General features: G+C 38.2%; 1 protein-coding gene across 2 annotated transcripts in view; it reads left to right on the top strand.

The window, feature by feature from the left end:
* The window catches only part of LOC143248617 (ephrin-B1-like), a 358,684-nt gene that overhangs the window by 334,897 nt on the left and 6,290 nt on the right, over window positions 1–17,497 (top strand). For both annotated transcript variants that reach the window (XM_076497117.1, XM_076497118.1), the window contains exons 2-4: window positions 13,650–13,788; window positions 14,992–15,160; window positions 16,876–16,980. In XM_076497117.1, coding sequence (XP_076353232.1) covers window positions 13,650–13,788; window positions 14,992–15,160; window positions 16,876–16,980 — 413 coding nt within the window. The remainder of the gene's footprint in view (window positions 1–13,649; window positions 13,789–14,991; window positions 15,161–16,875; window positions 16,981–17,497) is intronic.

The raw sequence follows: 17,497 nt of genomic DNA, 5'->3' as shown, positions 1-17,497 counted from the left end.
CACACAAAAATTTTTGTAATGAAGTGCACAACAACCTCATATTAAGCGGGCTCAAGTTATGACTATAAATGTATTTCACGGAGAGGTTCTGTCTCGAGGGAGCCTGCACAAGTTAGAAAGCCTTGGGCTAATAGAATTCTTAATCTGACTTTATGTACACATATACTATATTTAATGGAGTCAGATTTCTTATTTATCAAAATGATACTTTAGAGACTGTTCGAATTAGTCGAACATATTAACTGGTTTGGGTTCCGGAGTATGAAGCTGAAGTTTTTTGTTTCTCTTTTCGTTGTTCTTTTGGGGTCGTGGGTGCGTTATGTGCGTGACAGTCAAATTCTCAATTTGGCTTCGATTAATTGTTGTTATGTAGAAAGCTACATAATAGGCTATCCGTGCTCTGTCCACCACGGGTATCGAAACGCAGTTTCCAGAGTTTCATACCGTTTTCAAGCCAATCGATATCAGTTTGTTTTGTTCTGAATTTTTTTTCACAAACCGACACGCAGGCTATCCGCGCGAGCCCCCTCTGGTTTAGCAGTGAAAACTAGAGGGAAGTGTTTATAGAACTGCTGTGGTACATGTGAAGGCTTCTCGGGCTAAAAAATGGACTTCCATACTCGTGATGGGCACGACAGACAGCTCGTTGTATAACTTTGCGTTTAACAACAAATAAACATACAACTGGTATATCGTCTTCAGAAATACAATACAATGAATTAGTTACTTTACTCAAGATTTTTTTTACAACATTTGCTGGCCCGGCATGGCCAGGTGGGTTAAGGCTTTTGACTCGTAATCTGAGGGTCGCGGGTTCGAATCCCTCTCCCACCAAACATTCTCGCCCTTTCAGCCGTGGGGGCGTTATAATGTTCCGGTCAATCCCACTATTCGTTACCAAAAGAGTAGCCCAAGAGTTGGCGGTGGGTGGTGATGACTAGCTGCCTTCCCTCTAGTGGTACACTGCTAAACTAGGGACAGCTCGCGCAGAAGAGTTACCAAATCAAAGCAGTTTATTCGAATAACCCTCGTTCTTTCTTTTCGAGCATTATTCACTATAAGGTTCTTTTAACGTTTTACGGTTTGTGATAAACTAAAATGCCCCAAAGAATTTGAAGTAAAACTATCAACGTTTATTTTTTAATGTGCCTCGTAACTCCCCCTACAAAAAAAAACAAACATGTATGTACTTCCTGTCTGGCACCAAAAAAAAAAAAAAAATAGATTACGTGAGTCATGACGTAAACAGATATCTCTACGTGTGTGTTAAGTCAAATATGTTGAAACCGTTAGTTAAATTAATTAATTTTCTCTATCGTCCTATTGTTATATCGTTATTCTATCTTACCTTCAACATCTTCTTCCTCTCTTCATCTAATTATCTTTGTCTTCACAAAAGCTCATTCATCAATTGATTTTTTTTTTCAGCCGCGGCATAACGGCTCATAGAACGGCTCTGAGATTTAGTTTTGTTTTCGTTTTTACGTACAAACTTTCAGCTCATAGTTCCATCATTTCTTCACTGATTTGAGACTTAGTTACACTTTTGGACTCAGGAGGTCAAGCCCCTTCGATTGATGTATTTGATCACGCCCAAGATCTCACAGCCCAATTTACTCTAATCTTGTCTAAGATAATTTAACTTTAAGGGTAGACTGGTGGAGCTCATGATGAGTAATATAATCGAATTAAATGAACGGGAGCCCCACGTTTGGTATTGCTGGCGCACAAAAATATAAATAATTGTTTGTTTTGGAATTTCGCACAAAGCTACTCGAGGGCTATCTGTGCTAGCCGTCCCTAATTTAGCAGTGTAAGACTAGAGGGAAGGCAGCTAGTCATCACCACCCACCGCCAACTCTTGGGCTACTCTTTTACCAACGAAAAGTGGGATTGACCGTCACATTATAACGCCCCCACGGCTGAAAGGGCGAGCATGTTTGGCGCGACCGGGATTGTAACTCGCGACCCTCAGATTACGAGTCGCACGCCTTAACACGCTTGGCCATGCCGGGCCCATATAAATAATAAATAAATAAAAAAAAGTCTCATAGATTAATTTACTCTAATGTTGCGTAAAAGAATCTCAAGTGCCGCGCCTATTGAGGATTCCCTCTTGTTTTCTATCTTAATTTGTACCATAGTTTTCTTTAACACGCAAAATAATTACAATCCAGTAATTAACACTTAAAGTTAATTGTTCTTGTCAGATTAATAGTAATTATGATGATAACAGAAACTAAAATTATAACTACACGTGTTAGTGACCGGTTATTATAATGTTCGGTGTCTTACTGAATGAAAGTCTCTTGGTTGGTCAGTGGTAAATTTACAAACTTGCGACAATAAAATACGAGACTCGATACCTCACGGTGAATAGAATATAGATAGCTCATTCTGCAGCTTTGTTCTAAAAAAAAGTCTCCTCATGACTAAGCGTCAAGTCTGAAGGCTTATTACACTAAACCCGAGGTTCGACACCCGTTGACGGCACAACTCGGGTAGTCCTTTGTTTGTTATTTGTACTAAAAAACAGAACCGGTGACCCAAAGCTAAGTCTGAAAACGTATATCGTTAAAAAATCGAGGTTCAATACGTGTGATGGGCATAACACAGACAGCACGTTGTGTGTCTTTGTACTAAAAAACAATAACAAGGTATTGAAGACATATTTCTATACGTACCAAGGTATTCCACTAATTTCCCTACCGTAAGTGACATTTATTTTGGGGGATTAATTTTAATAGTTTGGATCTCGGAAAGCTGAATATGGTGGTACACTGGGAACATTAAGGGGATTGAAAACCATTCTTTCTATAAACATTGGCTTACTCAACCTTGCAAGTATGTATAATGGGTCTTGAATAGTTCCATTAAACCAGTCGATTCTATCATGAGCTTTTATTAGCGAAATTGTGCCGTCAACAGAGCCAGAGACGGAGGGAAGTTAAACACTGTGTAATTCGGATTACTTGTTTTGACGAGTATAAAAAGCATACTTGGTTTCCGGTATTGCCACAAGAGGGCGCTTCGCTTTAATTGTCCAAAATGAGAGAAAATGATTTTTTCCTACGCTTTTCATGCTGAATAATGGAAAGGAGACAAGTGATTTGTTCGTGCATACTTGGTTTCCGGTATTGCCACAAGAGGGCGCTTCGATTTAATTGTCCAAAATGAGAGAAAATGATTTTTTCCTACGCTTTTCATGCTGAATAATGGAAAGGAGACAAGTGATTTGTTCGTGCATACTTGGTTTCCGGTATTGCCACAAGAGGGCGCTTCGATTTAATTGTCCAAAATGAGAGAAAATGATTTTTTCCTACGCTTTTCATGCTGAATAATGGAAAGGAGACAAGTGATTTGTTCGTTTCTCGTGATCATTGATTGAAGAAAATACATAATTACAAACGTGAATTAAGCCGATTTATAGAGGTAACTAATTACGAGCAAAAAGAGGCAAAGATTTTCAAAGGGTGAGAACATAGTAATACGAAATTGTGACGCGAATAAACATTTATATGCATATATCGAATGAAAATAATTATTTTCCTTATTATCCATAGGGGGACAAATATCCCCTTGCCTTTCCAGGACGCCCTTGTCTCTGTTTTTATTGTGTGAAATTAAAGTTTAACCGTATCATTTATCCTCACAGAGTCACTTTAAAATATTTATGTACCACATTCCAAGTTAAGTATGTGTGTGTGTGTCTGTTCTAAGAAATAAATGACATATAAAGTGCTTTATCTTCGTATAGAGGATTAACATTTTTCATAACTCGAAAAGACTGCCTGTAACAAACCTGTTTTCCCATATGAGACCTAAAATAGAGAAATGCCATAAAACCCTTGGATTTATGTCTCAACGTTATAAAAAAAAGTGACTTTCTACTATCAAACTGCTGTTTAAAACTTGCTAAACTTTATTTATGTCAGTCAAAGGTATTATATCGAAGAAAACCATAGGATTTCAGAAACAGTTCGAAATAAGATGTTTTCAACAGCTTATCTGTCAGTGAAATGAGGGTAAAGATATAATATCCGCAATTACTACAAAGTTTCCTCTAGGAACCGCTAGTGTTACATTGCAAGTACATTGTAATTTCAAATGACATTGTTTTTTAAGGTAGTAAAAGAGCCCTGACATCTAGAGTACTAGTAGGTTATCGAAAACACCATGGTAACTAATCGAACAATAACAACAAAGGTAAAAGCACTTTGTCTGTCTGTAGAATGAATCTGCAACAAACACACAAAATTGTGTTATTAATTATACGTTAATGGTATACGTATTATATTGGATTAACCCTCTTGTTAATGGTAAATAAACAGCTGGTGGCCCTTGACAATGAATAAACCCTTTTAAAAACAGAATTTTTGTATTCCAGCACCACCTGGAAATCACTTAGAAGGAGAATGTGTTTACTGCCATTTATGTAATGGATTTCTAAATAATCACCATTCTATACTCTCCACCAGCCCTGGAAACCCTATATATTTTTCGAGTTGTCCTTTCAAGATTTAACAATGACAGGGGCCTGGCATGGCCAAATGGTTAGGGACACCCGAAATCTGAGGATCGCGGGTTTTAATCCCTGCTACACCAAACTTGCTCACCCTTTCGGCTGTGGGGGCGTTATAATGTGACGGTCAATCCCGCTATTCGTTGGTAAAAGAGTAGCACATGAGTTGGCGGTGGTTGGTGATGACTAGCTGCCTTCCCTCTAGTCTTACGCAGCTTAACCAAGGACGGCTAGCGCAGATAGCCCTCGTGCAGCATTGCGCGGAATTCGAAAGAAAAAAACTAATGAGGGGTGAGATTTCCCCGAAACCGGTTTCGATTAGTAGCAATCGTATTTCCTTAAGCCACATGTACTTGTTCTTCAAAAGGCTGGATAGGGTCTGTTACCGAACATAAAATTCCAAAATATATTTCAAAACGTGTTTCTTTGGTTCACAGTCGTTTCTAGCGTCAACAAAAATGCGTTAATTCTATTTTTTTCAAAAGCAAGTTTGTTTTTTTTCAAACCGGCACTTAATACAAATTTGACGTAATCACGAGGCAACCACGTTGAATGAAAACAGGTAAATGTCGACTGTACATTATGTTGTTAATATCTGGTGGCATAGCGTCACGGGACTCTCGTTAATGCCTCTACCATTAACCGTCTCACGAGGTCTATAAGAAATAAACCAAGAAATTACTGCACGTGCACTAACACTTCCCCCTCTTCTCGGAGAAGTTCCGTGGGATGCATACTGACGATCTCTATCAAATGTTATTATTTCAAGAACTAGACATTCGGAACATAATAGTTTGGTTGCAGTTAAGCACAAGGCTGTACAATGGGCTATGTGTGCATTGCCCACCACGGGTATCGAAACCAGGTTTCTAGTATTGTGTCCGAAAACATGCCGCTGTGCCACTGAGGGGCGGGCAAAACAGAATATTTAATTGTTTTAAATTTAATATTACGTTTGGTGTGTAGGAAAGTGAGTTTTGGTGCTTTTTCAATGCCCCCTTGCTGGTACAGCAGTAAGGCTACGGATTTTCAAGGCTAAAATCAGGGGTTCGATTTCCCTCGGTGGACTCAGCAGATAGCCTGATGTGGCTTTGCTATAAGAAAACACACACACGTTTTTTTTTAACAAAATGTCATTGCTGTGACCCAGTTTAACAAAATAATGTGGACCCGGCATGGCCAGTTGGTTAAGACACTTAACTCTTAATCCGAGGGTTCGAATCCCCGTCACACTAAACATGTTCGCCCTCTCAGCCGTGAAAGCGTTATAATGTGAGGTCAACCCCATTATTCGTTCGTAAAAGAGTAGCCCAAGAGTTGGAGGTGGGCGATGATAACTAGCTGCCTTCCCTCTAGTCTTACACTGCTAAATTAGGGACGGCTAGCGCAGATAACCCTCGAGTAGCTTTGCGGGAAATTCAAATTAAAAACAAACACAATTTAACAATAAAAGATTCGCTCGACCGTGACACAATTCAACAAGAGGTTTCGAAGACTGTCACTCAGTTTAACAGTCCCCCTGCTGCTACAGAGGTAAGTCTACCGATTTACAACACTAAAATCAGAGGTTTGATTACCCTCGGTGGACTCAGCAGATAGCCCGATGTGGCTTTGCTATAAGAAAACACACACACGCACAGTTTAACAATAAAAAGTTCTTAAACTTTACTATTTTAACTACAAGGCTTAGTTAGATTATACTGCACAACATAAGACAAGAGCTGTATCATAATACACAATATCTCTGTATTTTCATTTCTTACAAAACATGGTGCAAATATAGGTCTTGGTCTTGGGGTGCAAATACAGAAATGAAGCTGAAATTAAGGTAATAGGTTTGGTTTGTTTGTTTGTTTTTGGAATTTCGCCAAAGCTACTCGAGGGCTATCTGTGCTAGCCGTCCCTAATTTAGTAGTGTAAGACTAGAGGGAAGACAGCTAGTCATCACCATCCACCGCCAACTCTTGGGCTACTCTTTAACCAACGAATAGTGGGATTGACCGTCACATTATAACGCCCCCCACGGCTGAAAGGGCGAGCATGTTTAGCGCGACCGGGATGCGAACCCGCGACCCTCAGATTACGAGTCGCACGCCTTATCGCGCTTGGCCATGCCGGGCCATTAAGGTAATAGGAACAAAGAGAAGTAAAAACATAATTTTTCGATTATATTGGAAACCGCTTCAGTTAATGTACTGAGATCAACAGGTGTGATAGGAAACAGTAAAGATGGATTTAAGATGCTCACGTGATATAACAAGACAGTTTATTGGACAAGAGTTAATTGGTCGTAGCATAGAGTTCTCTCTTTCACTTCTCACACTTTGTTTTGTCTGTTGAGTTCCACCCCGCCCCCCTTTATTATACTCAGACCAGTCCTGTCACGGCCTGGTGAGCAGGCATGTGGCGTCAATAAATTGTTGAAAACACCTATTGAGAACACAGGGTAAAACAATGACTGCCAGAATACTCCCAGAAACATTAGCTAGTCTGTGGTATCACGTTTTTCTGTACTGCTGGAATGTAAAAATTATGTAAATAGTCCTTAATTACACGGTCAGCTACAGAACGGTGCACCAGAACGGTTATAATGTGTGTTGTAAATCTTTTTTGGGTTTTCTGGTCGCTGTTTTTCTTAGTATTGTATTTCATCCAAATAAAACTCGAAACTCCATAAGTCAGTGGTAGCCACTTTATATCCAAACCAACTAATTTATCGTCCATAACACACCAATCCACCCTTCCTGGCGCCTGTTGAGGTTATTGGTGTATTTCTATTGTTCCTCAATACGAAGCATGAGAAACGATCCACGATACTGTGATGTTGACCACTAAACCTTTAATTTATAAGTCTGAAAAATTATGACCCGTAGTCTCAGAGCTTGATAAGAAACGTATGCAGGGACCATTGTCCAATAGAAGATTCTCTTTCAAACTGAAATTATTTAATTTCCTGCTGAGAAAATGGCGTATTCAATATGGTAACAGTCCATGGATTACCTTGTAAGATGATTTCTGAACCTAGAAACCTAACTAAAACCTATGGTCAAGTATAAAATCGCCATTCCAGTTTTGACACAACACAATATTTTAAGATATACATTCTGACGAGATTTAAGTAAACATTGTAAGAATTGAAATTCGTTAAATAATAGCTTCTGTCACCAACTGATAAGCAAAGTCAGTACAGTACGTGATGTCCATCAAGAATCAAGATACACACTGTGCCATCAAACAAAGACGGTACCAAGAATACGTGTCATCAAACAAAGTTACGTGACCAAGAATCAAGATACACACTGTGCCATCAAACAAAGACGGTACACTACGTGATGTCCACCAAGAATCAGGATACACACTGTGTCATTAAACAAAGACGGTACACTACGTGATGTTCACCAAGAATCAAGATACACACTGTGTCATCAAACAAAGACGGTACACTACGTGATGTCCACCAAGAATCAGGATACACACTGTGTCATCAAACAAAAGCAGTACCACACTGTATCACCAATTCAGTTGTCAGGACATAGACCATGGAACAGACAATGTTATTACTAGACTGTCGTAGCACAAGCTATATCACCAACGAAAACATGATATGCGATCGCGCTAAACAAGGTTTGTTTCATACTTCTTCATGAACCAAGCACCAACCCCACCAAACCTATGTGGTTGGGGTTTAAGTAAAGTCTGTTTCATTTCTCAAACGATAGCATATTTTGAGGAATTCATAAAACTTACATTTATATATTCTTAGGTTTCATACTTGGGTAGACCAGATTATGATTTCTTTTCATTTCCTTATGATACAGAACAATATGATCTAACGAAGATTTATTGTCTCTTATTTCGCTTTGATGACATCACTAGCAAGTGACAAGAAGAGTGAAATATATGTCTTCACCAAAGCGACATCGATCCCACGATTTTTTTTCCAGAAAAGCGGAAACTGCTCACCAGACAGTCGAGTCAAGAATAGAAATGAATCTGAGTCAGAAACAATAATACATCGAGTCTCTTTGTTTTTCCTGTTTGTTTTTTTTTTTAAATTTCGCACAAAACTACTCGAGGGCTATCTGCGCTAACCGTCCCTAATTTAGCAGTGTAAGACTAGAGGGAAGGCAGCTAGTCATCACCACCAAACGCCAACTCTTGGGCTACTCTTTAACCAACGAATAGTGGGATTGACCGTCACATTATAACGTTCCCACGGCTGAAAGGGCGAGCATGTTTGGCGCGACGGGGATTCATACCCGCGACCCTCAGATTACGAGTCGCACGCCTTAACACTCTTGGCCATGCCGAGCCAAATTGTACTTCTATTTATAATTATAACAAATGGATAAACCAAGCATCATTTATACTGAAATATCTGATTTATGTGTTAAACAATGGACATGGACCTTTTCCCTTAAAATATGCTAGATCCGATATTGATGTGATAGTTATTAGCATAATCGAAAACCTTTACCGAACAGTACAGGTAAAACTGTTTACTCAAAACACACAGTATTAGAAATATTTATGAAAACGGGCTGGTGATACTAATACAGGAGTAACAAACAATTAATAATCATAACTAAATGATAGGCCTGTTAACTTAATATAAAACAGAAAGGAAACGTAAGGAACTTGCATAATTCGTCATTATTTGCACATACATTGTATTTATTAATGTATGGCAAGAGATGACGTCTTATGTATCTTATGTATCCTATATTATGCTCTCAGTTCAGTCAAGATGTTGATTGTTTCACTTTTCACTGTTTTGGTCAAGCTCAAAAGACCTTAACATTTGTGACATAATTTATGCAGACCAAACTGTGGTTCCATCATCTCTCATTTTTTTACTCACTGTTTTACATAAAAGTGAATCTTTGCCTGACAGATCTTGTTTTTAAGTAAATGACGGATAAGAATATACTTGTAGCAGTCACCAGTCAGGGTGCCATCATTTTACATATATCTACAGCACCAACACACTTGTATCGATCTACCAGGATATTTATCTGAAGATATTGTACTGTGTCAAAATTCTTCACTTTGTTATCGTATAAACTGTCACTCATTGTTGCTAGCCAATTTAAATTTGGACTAATCTGTAAAGAACATAATTTGAGCTAGTCTGTAAAGAGCATAATTTGAGCTAGTCTATAGAGAACATAATTTGGACTGGTCTATAAAGAACATAATTTGGACTGGTCTATAAAGAACATGATTTGGACTGGTATATAAAGAACATGATTTGGACTGGTTTATAAAGAACATGATTTGGACTGGTTTATAAAGAACATAATTTGGACTGGTTTATAAAGAACATAATTTAGACTGGTCTGTCGTTATCTCTGATTTGGACTTTGATTTGGACTGGTTTATAAAGAACATAATTTGACTGGTCTATAAAGAACATAATTTGGACTCTCTTAAACAGTTGGTTTATAAAGACGGCTACATAATTTAGACTGGTCTGTCGTTATTCGTCAAGGCCACTTCATGTTAATGTGTATTTTATTGTTTTAGAGGCAACGTTCACAGATAGTGGCAAGACGCCTTCTGGATTATGACGTATCACATAAAGGACATATCCTGAGCTACATGACATAGTTTCACGTACATCCTTGGCAGTTTCCGTACAATTACTACTGAAAATTGAAATCTTGACTTGCAACTTGCTCTGTAGTTTTAACAGACCAAAAGTATGACTTATACCCATTTGCTATTTGGCATTTTTGTTTGAGAATTTTCTCTACACTACTGCTGGGAATGCCATGGCTTTTAAAGGCATTATGCTGGTGTGGCACTCTCCGATTGGTTGGATTATTATGATCACATGACTGAACTCTTTTGTACTTCATTTTTATGCAACAGAAGTTGAGCAGTCCCATGATATTTGTCTTTTGTATCTACCTTGTTCACTGTTTTCATTGCTGTTATAGGAATAGTTACAAAGTTATATTAAATATTTAATACTATTTTGTCACTAGAAACGAAAGAAGAAATATACCAATGAATATTTTTTTTAGAGACAACTTCGCAAGTAACAAGTTAAACCACGAACACGTGTCAGAACTTTGAACATCCACTGATCTCTTTAAATATAATCTTTGTAAGCAACAACTCCATTTTTAAAAGAAGGAAGAAGCCATCTTGGAAACAGAACGACCTTCACCCTTAAGATAGATTTACAGAAGGGTAGGGGCTGAAAATCAGATATGGCAGCTCACAGCTCGCTGGAAATTCAGCCTGTTCGTGCTCTTGTTACGAGGTGAGCCACGTGTACCTGACGAACCCAACAATACTGATCTGTTCAAGTTCCTTTTTATTTTCTTTCACTTCGATACAATAGACCAGTCGCGTTGTGTCTGTCGTTCCAATGGAACGCATTTCTGGTCCTTCACTAACATTGATTACTGTTGTGTGAACACGTTGGTTGTAGAGGGAAATCCGATAGAGGGCGAGGCATTTCTTCCACAGCTGTTCACTTCCCATATGTCTGTTGTGGATACTATTAGGCGCTATAAGGACTGGGTCTGTGTATTACGTATTTGTTGGGATTATGCTTTTCGCATTATTCACATAATTGTATCATACCATTTTGCGTACAAAGTTGTTGTTGTTTTTTTGACAAGTCTATTCTTCAATGTTTTGGCAAAAGGTATTGGAATATGTTTCCTATACGATAACAATGAATGATTATCGTTAGATCCTTCGACAATAGACCAATCATTTCGACATTCTCTTACACTGGATAATTGTTTTGTTTCTTTTTGATTTTCGAAGGCTACACCAGGGCTATCTGTGCTAGCCGTCCCTAATTTAGCAGTGTAAGACTGGAGGGAAGGCAGCTAGTCATCACCACCTACCGCCGACTCTTGAGCTGCTCTTTTACAAACGAATAGTGGGATTGACCATAGCATTATAACGCCCTCACGGCTAAAAGGACGAGCATATTTGGTGTGACGGGGACTCGAACCCGCGACCCTCAGATTACGAATCCAGCACCTAACTACTTGGCCATGCTGGGCCCCTTTCGCCGGATAAATTCTAAATAATATTGTATGTGAGAAAGTCTTTAAAAAATAAGGTTTATACCGTAAGTTACGATACAGACACTTAAAGGTACAAAACTTTAATTAAATGTTTAAATATTTTGTGATCTGACATTTATTACGACACTCTGTGAAGAACTTATGTCTCCTAGCAACCAACAACTGTACACATTCATGTCCCCTAGCATCTAACGTTTCTCCTAATAAACAACACTTGTATATATATGCACGTTGCCTAGCAACAAACCCTTGTCTCTTAGCAATTTGTACAATTTCTTTTGCTATGCGTGAAATTAAAACAACAACAACAAACAATTACAGAAAGGCAGTTTCCTTCTTCCCCAAACTATTCTACACAAATAGAGTAAATATATTGACCTTCGAAGCTTCGTGTTGTTTGAGTAGGTTAGGCGTTCAACCACTCCTAGCGGTAAATCTTCAGAAACAGACTGAATACTTTGGTTGTTGTTTTTATGTGAATCCAATAAATATACGAGACGTACGGCCACGTGAGATGAATTCCCCACTGTCTTAAGTTATGCACTTCGAAAGGTGTCTTTTCTTTATGATTCATTAGACATTATCATGGATGAGTCGCCCGTGTGATTAAAACGCAGAATGGTAAAGGTAGGTGGAAAACATGTCATGATGACCTGGAGTGGCACCTTTAAAAGACCTGTACCATTGGACACCATCTAATTAAAAATTCGATCTTGCTGAAGGTGATAGTTTCGAAAGCTACGCGTAACAAACATGTCGTTTCTATGCTCCCCTTCCTGTGTCTGTATAATGCAAACAGTGAATAATCAGGTGTGTCTGGGGCAAACGTTACAGCGTAGACCTGAATGGTGACAAGAACTCTGATGCCCAACACGTCTAACCAAACAAAACTATTATTGCTGGCTATTTCCATTTTGTTTTGTTTGTCCCACTATTACAAATTGTTATAACGGGTTCTTGGTATTCGTGTTGCAGCTCTGTCTTTCAAATACCCAAGATGTTTTGAAATTTTAAACTTGTATCAAATTTTGGAGATGACCCCTCGTGTTCTCGCTTAAGAGCCCTCTATATGTGGAAAACTGAAAGCTCTTTGATAGTAAGCTACACCAAAGTAAAATGTTTATTATACCAAGCAAAATGAATTAGGTTCGATTGAGGTCAGGTATTATGGCTATTTGGAGCAAATGTGTAAAAAATTTGTTTACAAAATGACTTTAAGAAAATCTGTATTTTTCTCAACACTTTTCTAAATCGTTTGATGATATTAAGTGCAGAGATAAATAACGGGCTATCTGTTCTCTGCCCACTAAGCGTATTGAAACCCGGTTTTTAGTGGTATAAGTCTGAAGACATACCGCTTTACCACTAAGAGGAGGGGGTCTAATGTTCTAAACTGTCTCAGGTTTCTCTAATTTTCTTGAGACTTGTATAACATGAACGAATTATAATTAATTAATATAATTAATAATTATTAATATCAACATTATAGACTCCGTTCTTTTGTTCTGACGTGTCCCACAGATAGACTACTTTCTAAGTTAGATGTTTGTGAAGCTAGTGAATAATATAGAAACAATGAAACCCCGAGAGACATTGAAGCCGTAAAATACGTGTAAATGAAACCGATTACAATAATAACTCTTCTTTCCTTTTGATCGAACGTACACAAAATGCCAATTGAAATATCGATTTTTAGTACAACTGTCGTACAGATAAGTAGACAAGTCGCAACAAAAACAATTTATTATATCGAAAATAATTGGCCTACTTCTGATATGTAATTACATTAAAAAAAACTGATGAAATTGCCTCAAACAAACTTAGTCCATTTCTCATCTTAGTGATTGTAGCGAAACGATTTGTTCATAAAATAGAGCTGTAATTATTACTTTGTCTGTAGTATCTAAGCGGACCGGAAGAACCCTGGTATTGTACGAAAGGTCTCTTCGGTATTGGATGTCATTAGACACATTTCTTTACTTTTAATCATATGTTCTTGTAATAAGGATTAATTGGTATACAAGTGTGCTACACCTGTTTTAAAACTGTTGTTCTTTTGTTCCGTCATATAGCTTCCGGATAGACAACACTGACCACATTATTGATGTGAACAAGGGAAATATACCTTTTGAATACGACCAGGTCAACATTATATGTCCGGTCTACACTCCAGGAACAGATGAAGACGTAGAAACCTATATAATATATAACGTAAGGACACTTAGATGTATTATTAACCATATAATGATAATCAACTGATCTGTTTTGCTCATATAAATATAATAACACGTGCTTTTGCTTGTAATATCGGAACATTTAAAATAAAAGATTTTATAATATATATGGTTTTAAAAAAACGATCTGGTACAAGGTGAATTTTTGTTAATGAACGTCACTTTCGGTTTGGTTTGAATTTCGCGCAAAGCTACACGAGTGCTATCTGCGCCAGCCGTCCCTAATTTAGAGGTGTAAAGCTAGAGGGAAGGCAACTAGTCATCACCACCCACCGCCAACTCTTGGGCTACTCTTTTACGAACGAATAGTGGGATTGGCCGTAATATTATATCGCTCCCATGGCTGAAAGGGCGAGCATGTTTGGTGCGATCGGGATTCGAACCCGCGACCCTCAAATTACGAGTGGAACGCCTTAGCCCACTTGGCCATGCTGGGCTTAAAACGATCTCCTACAAGGTGAAGTTTTTTTTTATGTTTCTCAACGTCGTTTACGGTTTGGTTTGTTTTTAATTTTGCGCAAAGTTACACGAGGTTTATATTCGTTAGCCGTCCCTAATTTAGCAGTGTAAGACTAGAGGGAAGGCTGCTATTCACCTCGACCCACTGCCAACTATTGGGCTACTCTTTTACCAACGAATAGTTGGATTGGCGGCCACATTATAACGCTCCCACGGCTGAAAGGGAGAGCATGTTTGGTGCGATCGGGATTCGAACCCGCGACCCTCAGATTACAAGTCGCACGCCTTAACACACTTGGCCATGCCGGGCCATGGTTCTTTGTGAACTCAATGGTATTATAAAATCCTATATTTATCTGATGTGTTCCTCTGTCCCCCCGCTAGTACAACGGTAGGTCTACGGATTTAAAACCCTAAAATAAGGAGTTCGATTCCCCTCGGTGGACTAAGCAGATAGCCTGATGTGGCTTTGCTATGAGAAAACACATGGCTGAAGTACTTACTTTTGAAAGCCCCAGGTTATTGTTACCACTCATATTTTGATATTTTCTTAGGGTACAAAAATTGTGTGATGAAAGGTGGCCGATGAACAGATTCGAGCTGTAGCTTTTGAAGAGGGGAGCACTTTCCGCCACAGTTCTCACAAAACGAACACCTACATGTTATGAGTTAATCTTACAATAAACCAGTGAAGAAATCTGTTGTTGTTTTTTTGCCCCAGGTTTCTAAGGAAGAATATGATTCGTGTCGGATAAACAACCCCAACCCCCGAGTTATAGCCGTCTGTGATAAGCCTCATCAGCTCATGTACTTCACTGTCACGTTTCGTTCGTTCACCCCACAGCCTGGCGGTTTAGAATTTAAGCCTGGCCAAGACTACTATTTTATATGTAAGTTATTAAGTTTATTTATGTGGTTACTTATCCATTTATCTATCAATAGGTTCCTCCATCATGTACCTGCTCGTCCATCTGTCGTATCTCACTAACCATCTCCTTGTGAGTCCATCCATCTGTTTGTCTGTATGTTCTTCCATCAAAGTAACTAATTACATTTGGTAGAACTATCTCTCAATATAACCTTCTGTTCATCCATCTATCTGATAGACTGAATATCTATCAGTATCCCCGACTATCAGTCTATTTGTCCATCTATTCATTCATCTACTTACCTGCCCATTTCTCCGTCTGTCTATCTGATCGTCTGTCTACCTCTTCATTCGCTCGACTACTTATCTTTCTATCCGTTCATCAGACTGTCTGTCTATCTAGAACATAACTTTTGGAATTTATATTCTTGACTGAAGCTGATCCATTAAGCCAAATGAGAAACGACATTAAAACCATCGTGTCACGTGGTTCTTACGTGCCAAGAATATGTTTGTAGTAAAAGCTGGTTATGTTACGCGGTTAGTACAAAACTTGTGAGATTTGTTATTATTATTGTAGATATCAATGATTGAAATTATTAGTTTTTTGTGGAATGTATGTTGCAGTAGGAAACTTAAAACAAAAAATTAATTAATAATATTTAGAATATCTGAAAAAATAAAAGCCAACCCACAATTTTACAAAACTACGAATTTAAAAAAAATTGTTGTTTTTTAAATTTCGCGCAAAATTACACGAGGGCTATCTGCACTAGCCGTCCATAATTTAGCAGTGTAAGACTAGAGGGAAGGCAGCTAGTCATCACCACCCATCGCCAACTCTTGGGCTGTTCTTTTACCAACGAATAGTGGGATTGACCGTAACATTATAACGCCCCCACGGCTGAAAAGGCGAGAATGGTTGGTGGGAGAGGGATTCGAACCCGCGACCCTCAGATTACGAGTCAAAAGCCTTAACCCACCTGGCCATGCCGGGCCAGCAAATGTTGTAAAAAAATCTTGAGTAAAGTAACTAATTCACCCACCTTAACCCACCTGGCCATGCGGGGCAGTTTAAAAAATACTAACACATAACTTACGTTACAGGCGAATAATAAACTAACCCATAATTTAATTTGCATTAGAAGGAAAATGGCGGCTTGAGAAAGAATATAACTAATTATTTTATTAAAATACAATTTAAGTTATTTTTAATAATGTGTCTCAAAAGAATCAGCAACTGCTGTAGTGGTCTAACAGTAGGAGTCAGCACTATAGCCGTGCTGATTGGTGAAAGAAACTAAAACAAAAAAAAAAACCATTAAACATTTTATGTCAAAATATGCCGAATGGCATGACTAAACGAAGTAAAGAAAATCCGTCAATTTGTAGTTTCGAATCTAGTCAATTAAATCGTGAAAATAAAGTGCGTTTTTGCACAAAAAATCTGGAATTATATCAGACAAAGATCTAGTAAGATACACCTAGGTTCGGTTTCATGCCAGTGTTTTTTTTTTTTTTAATGTGGTAACGCCTCGTCTGTTGTTAAAACTGTGTTAGATGTTAGAAACTACCGTTTATAGTTGGAACTGTAAAATAAAACAAGAAACAAACTCGTGGAGTTCTTTCTAAGAAGCATCGGTTTATATTTGATATACTGTGTGTTGTACAATTAATCACATTTATTTTTAATTCCAATCCATCGAATGTATTAATTTAGATCGTTATATTCCTTAGCGACATCTGGTGGAAGACTTGATCAACTAAACCAGCGCGTGGGTGGACGCTGTGCTTCTCGTAATATGAAGATTGTCTTCAAAGTTTGCTGCGATCCCACGAAGAGTAAGGTTTTTCCAGTGTTGGTTTGGTGGTTGGTGAACACACATTCGATGGTGTTTCTTTACATATTTTTTATTTACCCTTTAAATGTCGCATTGAGCAGGGAAGCAACACTGATGTCTGTTGAGTTGGTATCCGTTGACTTTAATGTATAATGACAGGAGTGATATGGAATTAATGGGTTGTAAAGTACTTGTTCCGAAAACATTTGCCTTTACTTTGTATATGATTTAACCATACTTTGCAAATAAATTTCTATACGTAGATATACCTAGAAGTTAAGGACGAGAAGGGATATGTTGGTCCATCTAGAGCATCCCATCCATTAAACTTATCTTTGAAGCTAATACACTCACAGGCATCCTTATCATTCAAGTGTTTATCAAATATCAGTTATTCCCATTTCAAATCAACTACATCCATCACATTTGCAGACAACTGTCCTTCTGTGAACCACCCACCCTATTAGAAAAGAAAATTAAGCTAAATACAATCCTTACCCTGACAAAGTTTATTCTTA

Source organism: Tachypleus tridentatus, chromosome 4 (genome assembly GCF_004210375.1).
Source record: "Tachypleus tridentatus isolate NWPU-2018 chromosome 4, ASM421037v1, whole genome shotgun sequence".
Classification (NCBI taxonomy): domain Eukaryota; kingdom Metazoa; phylum Arthropoda; class Merostomata; order Xiphosura; family Limulidae; genus Tachypleus; species Tachypleus tridentatus.
The sequence above is the reverse complement of the archived record's forward strand: the minus strand, read 5'-3'. Positions and strand labels throughout refer to the sequence as shown.